Source organism: Haemaphysalis longicornis, unplaced genomic scaffold (assembly GCF_048455015.1).
Source record: "Haemaphysalis longicornis isolate Haplotype H1 unplaced genomic scaffold, Haemaphysalis longicornis Haplotype H1 scaffold_1, whole genome shotgun sequence".
NCBI classification, from domain to species: domain Eukaryota; kingdom Metazoa; phylum Arthropoda; class Arachnida; order Ixodida; family Ixodidae; genus Haemaphysalis; species Haemaphysalis longicornis.
In genome coordinates, this window is record NW_027526203.1 from 376,369,559 (window position 1) to 376,391,372 (window position 21,814).

General features: G+C 47.7%; 1 protein-coding gene across 1 annotated transcript in view; it reads right to left on the reverse strand.

Annotated features, from left to right (window-relative positions):
* Positions 1–438: 438 nt before the first annotated feature.
* The window catches only part of LOC144155121 (lysosomal aspartic protease-like), a 41,232-nt gene continuing 19,856 nt past the window's right edge, over positions 439–21,814 (reverse strand). The window contains exons 2-7 of the mRNA XM_077686375.1: positions 16,290–16,428; positions 15,019–15,142; positions 7,801–8,242; positions 6,568–6,709; positions 1,228–1,326; positions 439–660 (exon numbers count right to left, since the gene is read on the reverse strand). Of these exons, the coding sequence (XP_077542501.1) occupies positions 499–660; positions 1,228–1,326; positions 6,568–6,709; positions 7,801–8,242; positions 15,019–15,142; positions 16,290–16,428 (1,108 nt within the window). The 3' untranslated portion in view covers positions 439–498. The remainder of the gene's footprint in view (positions 661–1,227; positions 1,327–6,567; positions 6,710–7,800; positions 8,243–15,018; positions 15,143–16,289; positions 16,429–21,814) is intronic.

Sequence of the window (21,814 nt, forward strand, 5' to 3'; positions counted from 1 at the left end):
CCAGCAAACAAGTGAAACGAATCCCTGGAAGAAAACGGGAATTACTGGAAGTGTAAAGCCACGCGATTTTTGCTTGAGTTCCTGTAAAACAGCGTCAATCTTCTCGCCCTTGTATGTCTGCTATTTACGTGTGGATTGTCCCCTAAGTGCTACGGAGTTGGAAAAGTCATTTCAAACGCTGAATTTTTTTTTACCTGACGTTAAACGTACAAGCTAGTGCCACGTTCCTCTCTCTCCCTCTCGTTTAAAAAAGACACGTTTTGTACGCTGTTTGCGAGGAGAAGTGAATACGTCTGAGTGCAGGACATCGTCTTGATCCCAGTAAAGCAGCGGGGGTCGAAGAGTGCAGAATTGGGGCTGTCACAGTCGGCCCGACGTGTTGGCAAAGGCCAGGAGGGTGCTGTCCGGAGCGAGAACAAAAGGAGCACAGCAGCCAGGTTGAGCAAATCACTTTTTACTCGCGTGATGTTCGCTTTTCACTGCCGCCGCGCCAGGTACTCAACGCGCCTCGGCAAAGCCCAAGCGGTCGTTCTCGCGGTCAAACACGGTGAAGTAGCGGCCGAGGAACGGGTCACCGAGGTTCCAGAGTGGACCGCGGCTACCGCCGAAGTCGTAGGCCTTGATGTACACCACGCACGATGTCCTGTTGTCTTGCTTTACCTGAAAGAAGATACAAATGTCGGGGCCACTTCGTAATGTGTCGGATGGTAGCCGGGGATACCTTTTGGTCTCGGATGGGTGCCGCTGAGGTGACACCTAGGTCACTTCGCAAGTAGCTACGCAGCCCTTTAGACATCGCTTTGGCGCCACTTGGGAATTAATTCGAATAAGGTCTAAAGTTTTTATCCCGCACCTGTTTAGTTACTATCACTACTGCACTACGGCGCACCGGTCGCCTTGGCAGCGGCCCGCAATGCTGAGACTATAAGCTCCGCTCCCAATGTCCTTTTTCAATACTTCTTTTAGATACATGTGTCTTGCTCATTCGGGCAGACTCTTAGTTGATTGCATGACATTTTAAACACCTGTATTTCATGATAGCACAACTTTCTCCGGGAAAAGACAGCCAGACTTCTTTCTGCTGATTTCTTCTCACAGCACCGATAACAAAAGCAAAGCGGCAGTGGTTGTTGCTCAGCTGCACCGCTCACATTTCATCAAACGGCCTGTTTAAAAATGGTTACTCCACCCGTCTGTATAATAAGTGTTATAAGAGTACGTGTTTACCTTCACTGTGTAGTCTTCCGGCCTCAGCACCAGGGGCTTGCCTCCAATTGTGATCGAAAAACTTGGAAGGCTTGTCACGTTCGCACAGTCAATTTGGTTCTAAATAGGGAAAAAACGGAAACATTTAAACAAAGCCATTCATGTAAGGTTGCTTCACATCGTTCGCGAAGACTGGGACGAAAAACTGTCCGAAACCAAGTGCCAATGACATCAGCCTCAAGCCCGCGATTCAAGCGCCTGTATAGTGTACTTCCTATCTAGCGCAGGGCAGCGCGGCTACGCGATGGAGCTAAAACCAATATTCTTAATCATAAGCTTCCATGAGCCGTCGGATCACCTTTAAGTGCAAGGCACGGCCGGGCTGATGCCGCGCTCACCAAGGATGGGTCGCCCACTAGTGGCGCGCCGCATGCCGAAGTGTCCCCACATGCTGACGAGGACCAAAAATCTGCGATCATCGTTACCTGCACCTCCTGCTACGTAGGGGTCGAATCCACGGTACACAGGCCACCGTGGTAGTTCCCGGGACTTGGAACGGAAGGCATAAAGTATCTTCCGCCTGGAGTCCGGCGACTTTGTGGTTGGACAACTCCGATGCACGCCGCCCGCGCATGGAAGCTGCTGCTCTTTCTCGCTCTCTCGGACGCGCTCCACGCGGGTTGACAGCCGAACGAGATCCAGAACCCTTAACTTCCCCCTCCCTTTCCATTCACCATGCGTACCATCATATCGCCCACTCCTAATGAAGGTCTATTATGTCAGTCGTAAACTACAATAACCTGCATTTTAAAACGAACAAATATAAGCTCCCATTACCTGGAAGTCGGTTCTCTTTGTTCAAGAATTTGAATTTTGTTTTCTGCTTCGTAGTATCAGTATTTTAAATGCTTCTAGGCCCCGAAATAAACGCTGGTAACTTGGATAATCCGAATTCTCGACTTCAGCAGATCGACGCCACGCCAAGCTTTCAAGGTGGCGCTAAAAATGATTATGACTGCATTCCAGACTTCCTGGCGAAACTGAAAGGCAGTCAGTACAGAGGCTGCATATTCTCCACTTTGCCTGAGCAACTCGCCTTCTAGAACACTGCGCCCCAAAGATTTTTTTTTTCACTGGCTCTCAGTTTCGCTACGTTCTTTCGTCTGTCAAAGCAGTTCTGGATTCTTTCGCAATTTTGACGTGGGCTCAAAATATTCTTGGAAATTTTCCCCTCTCACTGATCATGCTAAACTCGGCTCCCACGATGTAACTTTCGGTTAAATCATGGAGAAACTTTTAGTTTCATAAAAGTATCATATTCACACGAGCATTCACCCTCATTTGCCAAGATTCGCCACCATACCCTCCAAAGTAATTATGGTGCCCTCAGGAACGCAAAATACAGCGGCCATTTGCAATGTCAGTGCCATAGAGTTGTATGGTCGTGGTTTAAGCCCGCCTTAAAACTTCGCAGGTGTGATGCATACCTCATTACTACAAGTTGAACGAAACTTTTTTGGAGACATTGAGGCTGTTAATGTTGCTTATTGCAACAGTTAGTCATTCGTTTCACCTGTCCTTAGTTTTTATAATTCATTCAATAAAATCAAGTAAAACGACTTTCAGGGCAATCTACCTACAATCTACCAAACTAAAAATGCAATCTACAACGCAATCAACACGTCCACCTTTAGTCAGCGAGAGCCATGGAGCTTTCGTGGCACTGCGGGTGCTTGTTCGCCTGGAAACGCTTTTCAGCCGGGCTTAAATACGCCCAATTTCCTTTTTAAGTGAATTACTTTACTGTATTCGCCGGCGTCGTCAGCCATTTTGTCTACCATCTCTCGCTTACGAAGCCGACGACGCCGGATTTTTCACCCGAGGCCTACGCATTGAAACTGCAGTTTGCTTCACCATTATAACACCCCTTGCGCTGTTGTGTGCACCATTTACAGGCGAGCCGGCGAAGGGCTAGAAACGCGGCCAGACTTGCCATGCAAGCCATCGAATCTACAAGCAAGACAGACCAGTCATGGGCCATCCAGCAGGTCTTCGCCGCGCTCGAAAGGTGCGGGCTCCGTAAAACGGGCTTGTGACGAGTATGGTCGCAGAAGATGGCGCGACGCCAGGCCACGTCGAGGCGGAGCCGCAACCCGGCTCTCGCCTACTGCAGTACTTGTTTCAATAAAGTCTTTCCCACTCCAGTCCAGTCCATGCAAACCGCGAATAGTAGACAATTAATTCTTCGCCTTAAAATTATTTTGATGATGATTATTATGGTTTTACGGCGCAAGGCCAACGTTTTTTTTTTTTCAATTGGGGTGCCCACAACGTTACATCTGCCGCGAGATGATACCAGGATTGTTTGGTTGAAGCTGGATTATTTGCTGTAGTAACAGATGTTGCGGCAGCTGGTTAATATGTTAGTAGTAACAGATGTTGCGGCAGCTGGTTAATATGTTACCGGAAGCGTCGCTAACCTAGTAAGCATTACGGTAGAGATTAGTAAAGAAAACTAGTAAAGCTTTTACTAATAATTAAATACGGTATTATAAGAAAGAACTTTACTAACCAGTTTTTACTAGTGAAAACTATAGAAAAGCTGTCTCCCCACTATGTGCGGCACGACCGATGGCGCGCTTCGCGGCAGATCTAAATCCAACGCTGGCCGGTTTCTCAGCAAGAGCTGCCACTTAAAGGAGCCATGAAGACAAAATACAAGTTGCAGTTGGGTTTATTAGAAAGACTGCTTAGTCCCGACAGTAATGATACCGATATCATCGCAATCTTCGAACAAATAACGGAGATATTAAAGAAAACGTGTGAAGCCGTCGCGACTCCCTAGCCAATTTCCCGCAACTTTTCTATGACGTCACGGAACCTTGTTTGTGCGATTGGCGGCCGCCTAACTGACCTGTCGCGACGACACATGACTGGACGTCTGTAATGGGGCCTCTATAGTTCCATTTGACCGCATCACTTTAATGCTAACGTGCAGTTAACGCACTGAAAATTATCTTTTATTGTTGGCCCGTGTGATGTCATTCTTGCTCATAACACGTCACTGTGGCGCAAAAATTGAAAGTTTTTAAATACTTCTTGCTTTTTTTTTCGTTAAAAATGCATCTTTTGTGGCTGTAATGGAGCTAAGTGATATACTGAATCCTAGTTCTTTCAAATTAAACGAAGTTGTATTTTCTCTTCATGGCTCCTTTAAACACTGTTCCTGGTCCGAAGTGTTCCTGGTCCTGGCACGAGCGATGTTGTCTGTGTTGCCTGGCCCAAAATGACGTTTTGAGTAGCAGATTCCTGCTTTACGAAAAAGAGGTTTTGTTAAAGGTGCGTCTGCTGCACCTGGGTTGGCAGTGGCGCTATAGTTGAGGTCCGTGGATTAATTTTAACCACCTGAAGATTTGTAGCAGGCGCAAAAATATCGACATACGTGCATTTTCGTTTTTCGCCTGAATCCCAAACCCGACCGCCATATCCGGGATCGAATATTTTACCCCTTAACACCAAAACATCACGCTCATTGATAAATTAAAACAAGCTGGAAATATTATAATCCCACTCAACCACCCAAGCTTTGTATTTTCAACTGTTTTTGTTCCTTGTTAATTATAATAAACAAAGCAGTTTTGCAATTTTCGAATTCTTGTATAATGTTTTATTTTAATTGTCCATTATTTTCAGTGATATGCTACGCTACTAGTATTTTTCTCACCTGTCGTCGTTATTTTCTCACTACTTTCTAGTTTTACATTTTACACGAGATCTCCTTACAATCCCTGACTATGGGACCTCCTTCCGAATAGTCTACGCATGCCATGTATTTTTTAAACTAATAAACTAATCCTGAGTTTTGAACCTGCGTCCTTCTGCTCAGCAACCTTAAATGAAGCAGACAATTAGTTGGCGCACTAGAAGGCAAATAATTCTGCCTTGTTAGCACTCGGGTTTGTTTTCCCTGATTTGAAAACGTGCTCTATTTCCTTGAGCTAGACAAACGGGTAGAATAGTGTTTCACCCTAAAGATAAGAGGGCGTCATTTGACGCGCAATTTGATAAGCCATTAGAGAGCTTCTGTAAGTGGGGTGTACGCATAATTCCTACAAGACAAAATAGTGGCACCCAGATCAAGTCGAGAATAGGGCAGCAGGCTTTCGGCAAAATAACGACTATCAGGTAAAGTCGAGAGCAGGGCCCCTGTGCAGACCACCAGTCTTAGCTTCTTCCTGATGAGAGCTTGGAAGCAAATCAGGGAAACATACAAAAGGAGCTTAGCTGTTTAAACTGTGTCATTCGCTATAAACAGCTTACTTGTGCTAGCCCGGCAATGAACTCCATTTTTTTCTCTTACGGTCGCTTTTTACATTGTTCAACATTTCTTTAAAATCTGAAATGTTTTCAGAACGTTGTCAACAAGCACATCCAGTATTTACCGCAGCCAAAAATTATTGTTCTACGCCCAACACAAAGCTTATAATCGTACTCAAAAAAGTTTTCTTTTTTTCTCGGTATGGGACGTGTTTGTGCGCTCGAATGACGTCGTTCGAGCGATGTCGCGGCTATTAGGCGGTTTCAGTTTGAGCACTAAACGCATTCGATAGCGACTGTAAAGAAAACTGCTAAACAGCGTAACAGACATTGGAAGGCATATCTGCCTCGACAAGCAAATCACGCAGTTCCGCTGCCGATAACCACAGCTTTCTAATTGCTTCCAGGCACGAAAGAAAGAGTGAACGAGTTTATTTAAAGTGTTGCAGGGTCCTTTTAACCGGCAAGGTATCCCTCATAACGCTTGCGCGCGCACACATGCCTACCCACGCGAATAAACACCAGTTCGGGACAAAAGAATAACTGTTGCGTCATGCCGTCACGTTCCTCTCAATTTGAGGTCGGTGTCGTTCAATGTCATTTGCCCTGCCGGAAATGTCCCGTCAACCCATGAATGGCGACAACGCCTTCGCTACCATTCGCCTTCGCTACCAATGGCGACAACGCCTTCGCTAGCCACACCGATTTAGCATAGGATGGCGTGAGAAAGATATGAGTGGCGAATTCCTTTCAAATTGAGTGATCGGTAAAGCAGCAAATCGTGTTTTTAATGGGGCTTTCATAGCCTGCTGCGTCGGATGATTTATTTACGTGGGTCATGGGTATTCGTCTCCCACTTCCTTAAAATGATGGACGTAAAGCTGCAGAAACTCGCTGCTAAGCCTAACATTGACCAGGTGATGGCGGAAGTATAGGAACACTCCTGCTGCTTCGCATCGTGTCAGAATTTTTCTCTTTTGTTTTTGACGTGGTAATATTAGAGGATCGCATTCGGGAAAACCGGGAGCCTTGAGCGTTACTTACCAAGTCTGCGCTGTAAGGTGTGGCCCCCAACAGCTTGATAAGTCTTTTGACGTCCGCAGAAGGACCGGTGATAGTTGAACAGCCCGTGTCCACCATAGCTTGGCAACCTCTTCGGCAGAACTCAAAGTCGCCCATTTTGATGCTGTCGGAGGACGGCAAAATTTAACACGACGTTGACTCCTAGACACAATAGCTCTTGCGTGCAAACATTTTGAGCCCACACGCACTAAACAAAGATAGGAAATTCTGAATGGGGTTTATTGGGTATTCCGCCAGCCTGGTATCACGGGATTCGCAAAGCACTTATGTACCATCTCTTGGTAAGACGTACCAAAGGCTCCCAGTGAAACGGGTCAGATATTCATTTGTATACTTTGAATTATACAGTGATTTCGCTTACTGTACAATTTGTTTTGCATGAACAGCTACCTTCGCTGAATTGTGTTTGGCTCACCGTGGTTTATTAAGTACGTTTCAAAACTACCGTTTTGCTTTTTTACGAACGAGTATTTAAATTATGGGCTTCATTTCAACCTCGTTAAGTATGGCCACAAATAGTATTAGATGCAGGCGATCAGGGACTGAAAATAAAAACCTGAGCGGAGACCAGCTACCTAAAAATAGCGCTGCAATTACAGCTATAAAAGGGGAGCAGTGATGCATATGGTTCTAGCTATCTAGCGACTAATCTAGCTACTAAGAGCGTAATACTTCATGGCTTCTCGTCAGGAATATATTTCATGAAGCCTACTATTTTTAAAATGCGTGTAATCGTGGATGTAAAAGCACGTTTGTTTCGTGGTGGACGCCAACATTCTGTGTACATCTTCGCACCGAGCAGCTGAGCCCAGGAAGCTCGCTAAAAAAAGGCTATGCTGCATGTCACGCTGTACAGGCTCACTCTATTTGGAAAGAGACAAACAAGCTATCATTAAAGGTGAGTAATCTGGCGCGATTGAACCAATATATGATTTGCATGCCTAGCTTAAACACCCCCCCCCCCCCCCCGCGGCTTCTCTCTTTTTGTTTTGTATTAAATGATATGCGGAGAGAGTGAAATGATAAGCTAAATGTTCATGAATGTCCATATAGTCTGCATAATGAGGCACCACACATGCGCGATTTCACTGCGTGACGCGCCTAATAATTAACCCCGAATGCGCCAGCCAGTAATGGCGCGCACCTGTACGCTTTTGTTCCTATACCGAGGACGTCAGTGCGTCTTTTCCGGACCTGTCAGCCGAGAGCTGCCAGTAGCCCTTTTTGGACACGGGAGCGTAGACGAGCTCTCCGGAGTAGTGGTCAGCGTCGATGCCACCGAAGAAGACCTCTCCTCCGTCGGCGGCCGAGTATCCGCGCCTGAGAAACACCGAGAAAAGCGCTCGGGGCACGACGCCTTGGGCAATCAAGTTGTCGAACACCGGGGTCACACCTATCACCGACAAGGCCGGGTAGGCGAGCCCCAGGATGCCGTCGAACTGTGCGGCGGCGAAGGCCCGGGTCTCGCTGTTCTCCACCTGCACGAAGCTCTGTGCGCGCACGGAGTGGTTCCCGATGGACAGCACGTCTTTGCCGATCTCGCCGGCCACGGGCCCACTGCCGTAGCCCAGCTGCACCCTCGTCCCGTTGTGCTCGTACGTGGTTGACTGGGAGGCGTCGAACCGATAGTGCAGCGCTGCGAGGAAAGTGCCCCATCGTACCTGCCTTATATTCATAGCCACTCCTCCCGCAACAAAGAAAAATGTATCTGTGGGTCGCGAATTTAGTAGCCCGGCGGCTATCTGTGTCATTGTTGTTGCTGCTCGCTTACTCCTAAACAGGTCGACCAAATTTCCCTCCAAAGAGGGAATGGGAGGAAATTATCATTAAGCCCAGCCATCAGCTTTTAAGTGTCAGCAACAGCAGGAATAGAACCACAAGAATCGACAATTGGACTATTCGGTAGTGGTTTCTAGAGAACATAGTGCAATACTGACACTGACACGAGAAATAAATAAGACACACCACAGCTCCTCACAACTTAATTTTATGAGAGACGACACACACACTTAAATATAGCAACCTAGCACATTGTGATGGGAGGGTTCTAGACTGGTAGTATTTACACACACACACACACACACACACACACACACACACACACACACACACACACACACACACACACACACACACACACACACACACACACACGCACGCGCACGCACGCACGCACACGCACACGCACACGCACACACACGCACACGCCCACGCGCACACGCGCGCACACACACACACACACACGCACAAAAACGCAAGAAGAGAACTTCAGTGTTCTCTTTTCTTCTATAATAAACTTCGGTATCGTAAGAGCTTCATTTTTTTTTTATCTCCATTTTTCAGAAGCCAAACGAGCTGCATCCACTTATTCGGGATCAGTATTGTATTCTTTATCAAATGCCTTTGTCGCTATAATAATGTTTTGATGTACCCATAATGATTCTCAGCGTCGGTGCGTAGCCTTTATGCTTAGGTGTCTGGACCACGACCGAAAGGTATCATTCAAAGCCATGCAAAAAGTAAAGTTCTTTCACGTTATGCTGACTTTACCACGCCATAACAGTAACCTTTTCGCATGCTAATTGTATCACAACGGCATTTCTCAGTTACTTCCTACCACCTCTATTCAACGGAAGCCATATCTGTTGCACACTAGCGAGTTTTCTTATCTGATCCCACCAACTATGTTATGTTCGTCCTGCAGAACCACCTTCGTTTTTCCTCATTTGAGCTGAAATGGCTTCGTCGCGATACTGCTGCTGCATCCACGAGGTTCACTTCCCGCATACAGACGGGATTTGTGTTGTCCTCATTTCTGTAGCTTTTTTTATTTGCGATAGAATGCCCGTTGGCATAAAATAACCTATTTACAGGTAGAGATGGGCCCCCGTTTCTCGGAGGAAGGCAAGAAGGGAGCGGTGGTGGGGTCCCCAGAGCCACCGCTGGAGGTCGGGGGGTCTTCCAGAATGGAGGCCTGTGCCTTTCAGGTATCACCTTCTGGCTGAGTCTAGTGAAGGACACGCCCATATTAGATGGTCCGCATCAGCTTGTTTGGCAGGAGATCTGCAGAAGGGGCAGGTGTCATCGAACGGGGAATGGTAGCGTGGTGGCCACGCCTGGGTCACAGCAGGTGAAAGCGCCACTACAACGCGAAGCCAGCGCAGCAGAACCTCTTCCAGGCGAGCAAGTATACTGGGGAGGTCCGTTCCACACGGTGGGATGAGGGCGCGCGTGTCTCGAGGCAGTTCGTCCTTCCGTTGGAGAAAGTTTTCTATTAGACCGGTTGTTAACATTGGCAGCGGCCGAGGAATAGACGCAGGGTGACAAGCCCTATCCGCTCCAATGTGAGCGGGGAGCGTATTCCGCCGAACCCACAACAGCCGGAGAGGGCAGGGGTACGTGTCTAGCAGAGTGTGGATGTCCCCTTAAATAGTGCAATTGTTCGATACTCGGCGTAAATCCTGTATCGCCGCCGTGGATTCCGTATAAAGATGCAGGATGCATCCCACTGGGGCGCGCTGTAGGGCCGGCGTTAGTGCCTGTATAGGCCATCCCGGATGGCTGCGAACTCCACCACTAGAGACTGCAGGGTGCGGATGGTTTGGTAAGGCACGTTTGAGAGGCATCTGGGTAGACGCGACACTGCATAACAGTCGATAAAACGTCATCCTGGACCCCAGCGTCCACGAAGGCATCTACCGCCTCGTACTCGGTCTCAGCCGTCCGTAGTGTTTTTCTCGCATCCGCTTATCCGGTCGATCGAGTGTGAAGTCGAGTAAGTGGTCGACTGTCAGTAACCTGGTGATACAGCCATGGCGGCCTGGTTACAGGGCGATCTGGTGAAGCAGGTAGGGAACCCATGTAACTAGCTAAGGCCGCTGCTTCCGCAACAAAAGTAAGTTTGTGCATATGGGCTGAGCGAGATTGTTCAACCAGTTCGTCAAGCATGTTCAGCTGAGCCTCAGCCTGGAGAGATGCTATGGGGTCATTCTAGGGAGGCAGGTGACGGTGCGCATTGCGGCTCTGTTAAGAGCCTCAAGTCGGGCCCACTCCGTCTGAGTGATAAACCAGTTGAGGCTGCAGTACTGACCTCGCCAGGAGACGAGCCGTATTGGAGCAGTAGCCACCAGACTTCTGCGAGATGCGTCGAATCAGGTGAAGCAACTGGCCTGCTTTTTGTAGGGCAGATCGAAGCCACATGGCAGCCGACCCAGACGCAGAAATTTCCAACCTTAGCACGCGAAGAGATGTGGCAGTGCGCACGAGTTGGCCGGAAAGTTGGAGTATAATGGGAGAAATAGCCAGTTTGCGACGGCCCCAAGCACTGGCCACAGGCAGTACAGCTGTTTTGTCTGCTGAAAGTGTCAGCCCAGCGTATTGACACCATGTCTGCGTGTCTGTCACGGCTTGTTGAAGGCACACGCTTTGCCTATGGTGGACGGTCCATACCGTTATGGCGTTCGCGTAGACGAGGAAATTCAGGTCCGGTATGGAGCCCAGATGCCACGCAAGTGGCAACATCATAATATCAAAAAGGAGGGGCGAAATAACCGCCCCCTGAGGTACTCCGCGAACTGGTGTGAAGTGGCCATAGCTTGCCCCGCAAATTCGTATAGAAAAAGATTATTTAGTAAGAAAGGCCTGGATGAAAGAGCGCAGCTTGCTTGGAGACAAAGGCTTCGGAGAGTTTCAGGATAGCCCCGTGGCTGACATTATCGTGGGCGTTGTGGATGTCCATGGCAAGGACTGTCCGCACTTTGTGAGAACGACCGCCTAGTAACACCGTAGCGAAAGAAGACCAGCGTCTGGCTCCAAAATGGTGATGGAGCCGACTAGCGAGGCATAGAGCGCTTCTGATCCTCCTCTTCTTCTCCTCCTACTGTCGCCCCCTGCTTGTGCATCTTTATTTCTCAACATACTCCCGCCGCCGCCAAGTTGGTTAGGAGCTAGCTGGCAGCTGCACGGGCAGTGGCGAAGTCCGCGCCCTACTACTACCAGTTATCCGACTTCCATAGCAGCTCATGATTCTACAGCAGCGGCGCTTGTAGGCCGGATGGGGGATCCATTGGAGCATTTGGCTGGGTGTCTCGGTGCCGCCGATCTCGGTAAACAGCTTTGTCATTCGAGCGAGGCAGTACAAGTCCATATCCAGCGTCACGGGCAACGATCACTTGTTGGGTTGCTGTAACAAAGTGACAGATCTAAATATGAAGACTGCGAATGTTCATGTGGTCACCCGGGAAGAGAGACCATGCTCCAGGTTTTCGGCCAGAAGGCAGCCGCCGGGATCGAATGGGAACAGCTGATGTGGACGGTCAAATTTGCAGAGATCATGCGGCGAGAGTAGCGGCATTGTCGTTGCGTCCACGTCTGATACTGCTTCCGCGAAGTAATCGGTGTGTTCCAGCAGCACATTCGGTTCCTCTGCGAACCATGGGACTTCCCTCTCGTCGAACCGATAAACAGTGTAGAAAGGCGCGTCCAGCATCGACTTATGCTTGCTGAAGAAGGGGTCGTCACCATCGAAGCATTTCTGTTTCGCCTCGAGGATGCCTCGCCCCCGGGCCTGGACGAGCGCGGCCGAAGCACGCTTCCGGCGTCGAAGTTCGCTTACGGAGCGCCGGAGAAGCAGGCTCTTCGCCATCGCCTGAAGCGGGACCGCATTCTGCACGGGTCACGTTTTCGTAGCCGGATGTAATAAAACTGTCTTCGAAGTGCTGGAGGTCTTCTGAAATGTTGGCAAAACGCAAGCGTTGCCAATGTTAGGGTCGCCACATTGTCGCGGGGACGACTCCAAAACGGGGCTCGCATCGGCGACGCCAAGTTCGCGGCAGGGCCGGTCGATTGCCTCCAAAGCAGTAGTCAAATAAGCGATGCTATGGGCCCGGAAGTGCCATTGTGACGTCTCTGAAGTGAGAGCCGTGTCGGCGTTGCCAGCGTTGTGGCAAGGCTGGTCAGGCGTCTCGGAAACGATAGTCACGTTAGCGACGGCGAGGTCCCGGCAGGGTCCCTGAGATTTCTCCATAACGGCAATCACGGAAACACCAGGGTTGGGCGGTCGCTGGAGCAGCTCTCCCGGGCTGAGCCCCTCAGGGTCTTGCTTGGCGTCCTAAACGGCCGCAGCGCCTACGTCGTCGTTGTCTTGTTCTACTACCCGCGCACCAGTCATTGCCCGGACGGGCGGCACGTCACCCGGGACCATTGTCTGCCAGTCCTCAAAAAAAGTCCACCGGGCCTCCTCAGGAAACGAGCAGATAGTCGAAGTTGCGACGCGGGTAGTAAACAGGGCCCCCTGAGTTTGAGGGACGGGGATGGTATTTGGGCAGAGAGCCAAACCTCGTTGATGTAGTTGAGGAGATGGCTAAGCGCTGGTTCATCGAGGTTCTCGCAATGCCGTCCTAAAATATTTTTCCACGTATGCCGAAAATAATAAAAGTTTCTACCTGATAAGGCAGCACCAGAAGTATGCACTAATTTCATATTTTCGTTTTTTTAGTGTTTAACCTATGCCAACCTAAGGTTTCTTTCGATGCGCGTCGTAAGAATCCGATTTCCTAATTGACCTATAACCAGTCAGAAGAATTCACTAATTTCATACATTCGTCATTTTGGTGACATAACTAAGCTAACGGCTTAGTTTTGTTGCTCGCTATTGTGACCTTAGTTTCTTACATATTCATGCCGTAAGAAGCTATAGTTTTCACATTTAACTCGACCAGTTTAGGAGAAATCCCCGAGGTGAAGTAGGCTCCTGAGAGGGAAAGTGTTACATCGACCTGAAATGCACCCGTACGGCTACCAAGGAAAACTGTGCAGCTTTTCAGACACTTCACAGTTGAAGAAAAATTCGGCCTGGTTCCGGGATTCCAAACCGGGACCACCGTTTGGGACCACCAGGACGAATTTTTTTTTTCAACCACGAAGTTTCTGAGAACGCTGCATAGCTTTTCTTGGTAGCCGTACGACTGCATTGCATGTCGGTGCCAAATTTTCCCTCTCACGTTTTCATCTGCAAACTCATCACCATAAGTATGCATTTATTTTATACTTCCGTCTTTTTTTTAGTATCAGGTCTAAGCTACTGTTTATTACATGGTGCCTGAATATCCTCCATCCCACTCAAATTGTTCCTATAAGTTTTTTGTTTTTTACATCAGTAGCGGTTAGTTTAATATACATTCAGCCCTTAAAAAAATCATGCACCCTTCCTTCAAACGACGACGATGGTTGAACGTGAAGCTTTCTGGTGACGGATTCTTTGGTTGTCAAATTTTTCTAAACCGCTTCTGCCATGATAGACGCCAGCTTCATAACGCGAGGGATCCAGGTTCGACTCTGGCCGCGGGAAGCGTTTCTTTTTTCTTCCACTTCGGCGTTTTCGCGTTACAGACGCCATCAGTGAGAACATTATAGCTTTGCTTTAAAACGGCTAAGGATATAGCCTGCATACAAGCGCAATGTTGTCACATCGTACGTACCTGCCGGCAGCGCTGTATGCCAGGCTTAGCACTTATTTTCAATGCGAAGACATTAAATGGCCTATCGAGCAGAAAATCCGGCGTCAGAGTTGGCCAGCGTTGTATGCGTCAGCGAAACGGCATTTTGAATTTCTGTTGGCTGCGACATGTCATGTGGTTTCATAGAGCGGCGTGCCTTAGAAATAAGCCATCGTAGCTCGGGTTACGAGGAGTGCATGGTCCTCCAGGCGACCGCTAGTCAACCGTACCTCCCACTGCTCAGGGTAAAAAGCATTTGGAAGGGGTGATAGGTCGATGTTTTCTTGCAGCCCGCAATGATATGGCGGAGCCTACCTAATTGATTGCAGAATTTGCATTCGGCTGCGCATACTGAGTCGGGAACAATAAATGCATTCTTACGGGGTGTACGAAAGTGCCTGTTTGAATCTGTCTCAGCGTAATTTCTTCAGGTCTGCTGAGTGATGTATGAGGGCTTGGGAGTGTTTGTCTTGTAGCCCTGTAATACTGCGTAATTCCTTGATAGGTTAGGAGAGCTAACGCCTGGGCCCGCGCAGAGCCACGTGCAAAAACTCAAACTGCGGAGGCGGCATGCACCGCCCCTTCGGTAACTCCTTTTGTTAAACCAGTCTGATTGCGCCAGGCTCTACGCCTGAAAACAGGCGCCATGCCTAGCTTAGCCGTCCGGTATCTCTAATTCCCTCGCCCGATGGCGCAGCAGTCACCAGCGAGCCAGGGCGCTCTGCGCACCCTGCGTCGTTAAGTTGTATATCTATGCTTTCGTATTCAGAACTCATGAGATGTTTCGGTGTCCTCGGATGTCACTAATGCATTCAGGAAGGAGTACACGTGCGCATCGTTGACAGAACTGCGATCTCACTCACATGAAAATGCCAATCGCACTATTGCATGCTGTGGTGGCAAAAGCTGAGCTTACGGCAATAGTGGTCCCCCTCTGAGCAGCGACTGGTCGGAACCCACAGGTCCGATGATCCAGTGTCAAAGAGCACACGAAAGCGTTGCGGTGGGGTCCCGATAGTGATGTCGCCGTAGTATTGTGCCTGCGTAAAAGAAATGTGAAGATTTCAAAGTTTGGGCAGTCGGTTGCTGGGCAGGTGTTGAGAGTTATTACGCGCCTCAATTGCGCCACACTTCCAATGTTGCTTTTGCTCGAGTTCCCTTTTTCGAGTCTCTCGGCACTTAGCGCATGTCCCAGCATCTAGGAGGACGAGGACAAGGCAAGTGGGCGGGAGAGGAGATTAACTAGTAGCTGAGCACGGCTGACTACGCTGCAAAAGTGAAGGTGGAAGAGTTGAAAAGGTGAAAAAGAGATCAGAGGTAACACGAAAATAGGAGTTGAAGCTGCCACAATCCAGAAACAAAAATTTGCCTTCCATTCCTAAACAAAGTTGAGAGACGCACAAAAGCTTTCTAACATCAACACTGCGTTAAAACGGTTGTGTTTATGTGTGTTTTGTGTGTTTATGCCAAAGTGTGTAGTTTTCTTCGTGTGTAACCACTACTATTTCCCTTATAGTTTTTGGCGAGCTATGTGCACCATGTTTCACGTGTTTTTGTTTCTGTGCGCCAGCACAAAGGCCCCCCGGCTGCTCCTGGGCACGCAAATAACTGACTGACTGACTGACTGACTGACTGACTGACTGACTGACTGACTGATTGATTGATTGATTGATTGATTGATTGATTGATTGATTGATTGATTGATTGATTGATTGATTGATTGGTTGATTGATTTATTGGTTGATTGATTGATTGATTGATTGATTGATTGATTGATTGATTGATTGATTGATTGATTGATTGATTGATTGATTGATTGATTGATTGATTGATTGATTGATGCTGTGGTGGTGGTGATGAGACACAATAATGGAGACCATCAACAGGCGTCAAGCAGAGTGAACTGTTTCCTTAATGTTCATATCATTTCCTTTAGGCTTTCGGCTAATCTTTAGAAATATATATTTTGTATACCTGATACCATGATGTTTCTAGTAACAAACATTTCAAAACAAAAACTTGAAGCAAATGACTTTGCATGCTCCTTCAATGAAAACTTCAGAAGAAAAACGCACCAACACTGCAGGGAAAAACTGCAAATGCCCAACTGGCCATTCAGAATGTGCTTATTGCTATGAATACCTAAAGATTGTCCAATTATGCCTAAAACAGAAAGTCGCCACTTACATCCACGTAATTCTTCAAGGGTTCAATGATGATGACTTCACTTCCGGCAGATCGTCCGAGGTGACTTTTCGGAAAAGCCATGGGTGCTCCGAGCTGGTCATATGTTTCTCTAACAGACCTCATTCGACGCAGGGGAACCCTACAAAAATAAGGTTATACGCCTGCATGTAAACACACACACACACACACACACACACACACACACACACACACACACACACACACACACACACACACACACATATATATATATATATATAGGGTTTGTAAATGAGGGGCTCGTTAGAAATACAGGAAGAAATGCCGGCAGTCTACTACACCAAAGAAGGCATAGGGGAATGGTTAGAATATTTTTTACCGTTAGTGACGTTACATTATTATTTATTATTATTAATTACGTGAGAAAGAAAAAAAGAAGAACACGCGCCCAGAGTGGGGACCTAACCTACGCCTTTCGATTAGATCTCGAATGCCTTACCAATTCGGCTATCTGGGCGACTGTGTTCCGCTTCACTTTCTGGGGTATTTATATATACTACAACTGTATCTGACGCTTGAGGGTGGTAGCCAGCGCCACTCAGACTACACGGGGAGAAGGGGACCTTCTTTTCAACCCCCGGTGCGTGACGCGAACGTATACAGCCTGTCATAAGCGGGTAACGGGCGGGAAACCCTCTTATGCTACCTTGGCATCAAGGCTGCCAGAACCGAGGCCCTCGCTAAGCTTTCGCATGATAATAGGGTTTGTAAATGAGGGGCTCGTTAGAAATACAGGAAGAAATGCCGGCAGTCTACTACACCAAAGAAGGCATAGGGGAATGGTTAGAATATTTTTACCGTTAGTGACGTTACATTATTATTTATTATTATTAATTACGTGAGAAAGAAAGAAAGAAGAACACGCGCCCAGAGTGGGGACCGAACCCACGCCTTTCGATTAGATCTCGAATGCCTTACCAATTCGGCTATCTGGGCGCCTGTGTTCCACTTCACTTTCTGGGGTATTTATATATACTACAACTGTATCTGACGCTTGAGGGTGGTAGCCAGCGCCACTCAGACTACACGGGGAGAAGGGGACCTTCTTTTCAACCCCCGGGGCGTGACGCGAACGTCTACAGCCTGTCATAAGCGGGTAACGGGCGGGAAACCCTCTTATGCTACCTTGGCATCAAGGCTGCCAGAACCGAGGCCCTCGCTAAGCTTTCGCATGATAATAGGGTTTGTAAATGAGGGGCTCGTTAGAAATACAGGGAGAAATGCCGGCAGTCTACTACACCAAAGAAGGCATAGGGGAATGGTTAGAATATTTTTTACCGTTAGTGACGTTACATTATTATTTATTATTATTAATTACGTGAGAAAGAAAGAAAGAAGAACACGCGCCCAGAGTGGGGACCGAACCCACGCCTTTCGATTAGATCTCGAATGCCTTACCAATTCGGCTATCTGGGCGACTGTGTTCCGCTTCACTTTCTGGGGTATTTATATATACTACAACTGTATCTGACGCTTGAGGGTGGTAATTAATAATAATAATCTCACGTAATTAATAATAATAAATAATAATGTAACGTCACTAACGGTAAAAAATATTCTAACCATTCCCCTATGCCTTCTTTGGTGTAGTAGACTGCCGGCATTTCTTCCTGTATTTCTAACGAGCCCCTCATTTACAAACCCTATTATCATGCGAAAGCTTAGCGAGGGCCTCGGTTCTGGCAGCCTTGATGCCAAGGTAGCATAAGAGGGTTTCCCGCCCGTTACCCGCTTATGACAGGCTGTAGACGTTCGTGTCACGACCCGGGGGTTGAAAAGAAGGTCCCCTTCTCCCCGTGTAGTCTGAGTGGCGCTGGCTACCACCCTCAAGCGTCAGATACAGTTGTAGTATATATAAATACCCCAGAAAGTGAAGCGGAACACAGTCGCCCAGATAGCCGAATTGGTAAGGCATTCGAGATCTAATCGAAAGGCGTGGGTTCGGTCCCCACTCTGGGCGCGTGTTCTTCTTTCTTTCTTTCTCACGTAATTAATAATAATAAATAATAATGTAACGTCACTAACGGTAAAAAATATTCTAACCATTCCCCTATGCCTTCTTTGGTGTAGTAGACTGCCGGCATTTCTTCCTATATATAGATATGTGGTTAGGAAATGAGGGGCTCGTTGAAAGAAATGCCGGCAGTCTTGCCTTCTTTGGCGTTGTAGACTGCCGGCATTTCTTTCTGTATATATATATATATATATATATATATATCAAGGTTGCAGTCGTCATTGCCAGTGCTATTCGGCTTTTTTCGAAATATATAATAGGGCCGAATGACGTGTGCTTGTCACGTCGTCCCGTATCTCTCTGTTCTGCTATATATATATATATATATATATATATATATATATATATATATATATATATATATATATATATATGAGGTGGGGGGCGAGGGATTCCATCATAACACACATCAAAGATGCAGTCCTTATTGCCAGTGGTTTTCGGCTGCTTGAAGGTGATTTGTATCGCTGAATAAGGTAATTGTTTTTTTTTTTTTGCGTGTGGGATACAGGGATAACGGAATAAAAGTCGAGAAAAAATCCGCCGTGATCGGAAGCGGAAATCCAACCAACGACTTCTGCATAACGCGTGCGGTGCGCTACCAACTGTGCTGTCCCTGAGACGAATTTTCTCTTAACTTCAGCGGGGGCTTATATTTATAGTTTCAGCGACCGGTCAAGTAGCGCCGCCCCTCGACTCCGTGTCTCCCGCGGTAGTCGAGGGGCGGCGCTAGTTGACCGGTGTGTTCTTACGGGTGTTTTAAACCGATGTGTATTCTTACGGAATCCGTCGCCCCATATATTTCTGTTCCGCAAAAATGCATTACGAGGGTTTCGGCGACAGCAGTCCGGAAATGCGATTGGCTTACCCCGACTTGCGACCACGTCTCACGTGGCAGCCGCTGGGAACCAGGGATTTCTACACACCCCCCCCAGCACCCCCCCCAACACCCCCCCAAGAGAATTTCTACACCCCCCCCCAAAAAAAAAAAAAAAAAAGATTCCACATGAGCACCCCGGCCCCATGCCCTCTGTCTAGACAGAGGAAAGGGGAGGGCAGAGTTCGCTTTTTTGAAAATGTGAAGGACACCTAGTCTTAACTATGCAATGGCTCTTCGCGTTTTATTTCGGCACCCTATATTTCCCTAGTTTTGTACTAGCCATATGAATGAAGAAGGTTAAAGGCAAAACACGGCAGTTTTTTGCATTTCTCCTTGGACTGCATCTGAGAGTGCTTGGCAGCTAAACGCCTACTTCCTTTAGTGGTGACTAGCCTTTTAAAGGCTGCAAATTAAGGTCAAAAAATGGCTGCGGCTTTGCTCGGCTAGGCCCGGTTAGGCTGACATAACCCGATCGGTAGAGTCGGCACAGGTGGACCAGCGCCCTCACTCCTTCCTTCCATCGCACAACGGCTGAACTGAAGCACGGGCCCTGCCGCAGTGAGAAACTGCGAGGTGGCAGAAAGAGTGGCGCCGTCTCTTATAACGCACGTTCTTGCAACGTTATAGAGGACCATGAAGGACAGCTCCACACAAGAGATTGCGTCTTCAGAATGACACTCGTGCCGGCGCGAACAAAAGTCAAATAATTGATTTAGACTACTGATGCAAGCCTTCTTTGCGTGATTAAGTAGTGCTGAGAAATAAGCAACTAAAAATACAGATAACTGTGTTTTTGTGGGCTTGCAACTCAAGCTCGTTGTGCTTAAAATAAAAAAATGCGTTGTTTTGGAGGTGATAATAGAAATAAGATATCACCACAGGGCAAAAATGCAGGAAAAACAGCATGGGTCGGAGGCAACCACTATAAGCGGTGAGGGTGCTGCACTATCTCTTAATGGCTCCTATAACGGCGACGCAGCCGCTGAAATGGCCACATTGGGCCCGTCCTTTTCTCCGAATTCGCTCAAGTGAGCTCGAGTCATTTGAATAGGTCGTGTAAAAGGTGAGCTCAAGTCATTCAACATTTTCCACTTTCACTGTCTGAAGCCAGACAAACCCCATAATTACGCCATTTTGTTGCATAAATGTTATTACATGGTAAAATGCCCTGCGAGGTTTTATGAAGCTTAATGGGGATTTCAAAGTGCCTGTTCTTTCTTGACAGCGCTGAGCCAGTGTACTTGCTGACAGTTCTTCTGGAGGAGCCGATAATACCCACTAAATTTTCCAGCATGGTGGCTGATAGCCTAACAGGTCACATAGCTGGTTGTAGCAGCTAATCGCAGCTAATCGGCAACTCATAGTGTCGCTAGGGCTGGGTCAGTGGGTGTCAATTAAAAACTTTATTTCGATTAGTCGGCTTCCTTTTATTGATGAGTTACCCATTAATGGGGTGTGTTCATTTCGAGGCATAGGGCTTGAAAAGATTAAGGGTTAAGTTTTTCTTTGATTTTTGTTTTCATTGTCATGCTGTCGATGCTTCTGAATACAGATCATTTTAGACTATCAATAATATTTCATCCAGTTGCGGAGGCAAACAAGCTTGTTGACATTTTCCGGCCGCAAAGAGGTTCTTTGCTTGTTATAGCTACCCTTGGAAGTACTTTCATTTCTGAGTCAGCGCTGTATTTGTGTCCTTCTTACTCTCAGTGTGTTTGCGTCTTTTCGCGCTGTTTTCCCGCCCAACTTCACCCAAGCTTCCGACCATCGACAGACAATTCATTAGGTGCAAAAACACGCGGCACGGAAAGCTCCAAAGAAGCTCACAGTGACGCCTAAACATATGTGCGTCCCCACTGTCCAGCGCTGTTATCGGAAAGCGTATCTCAGCTTTTCGGTTGGAGACGAGGTTCGACGCAGGCGGTCTCTTTTGAGAAACATCTTGGGGGCGAGGGTTCGGTGGCCAGCACACAATGGGGCTGAACAATCCGCTTACGGACATTGAGAGTGCGCAAACAGCCGCCAGCGCCGACCGCTTTTTCGGGTGTGGGCTGTGCAATGCGGGAGCATGTGGTTTCTCTATGGCGGACGAACCCCCGAAAAGCATTTCCTGCTCGGAGCTTCGTGGCGTGCACAGCGCGGAGTTTCCCTTCGGCGGCCGAACACGATCTGGACAAAAGCAACGCGGCAGTCGAGGGTGACGGCCGCTAATAGGAGGGGAAGAGTGGTACGTGAAACGTGAAACAGCAGATAACAAAAAAAAAAAAAAACGCCGCTTCACACGCACCGTTGAAGGCGGCAGGCCTATCTCTCTTGGCTCACTAGACTTCAATAAATTGCTTGATTAAAAAGTACTCGCGAGTCCGCGACTAAAGCATTAATTGATTACTCGGGAGCTTAATCGAACAATCGCCCACCCCTAGTTTTGGCATATAATTATACACAGAGAATAACAGTTTTTTTCATCCGCATGAAGCTTCTTACAGTACTTGTATGACAATGTGATACATTTGACCATGATCAAAACTAAAACAAATTTTGTCTCCATTTATAATGACAGAATCTGGTCAATATTCCGTCAGAGCCGAATTT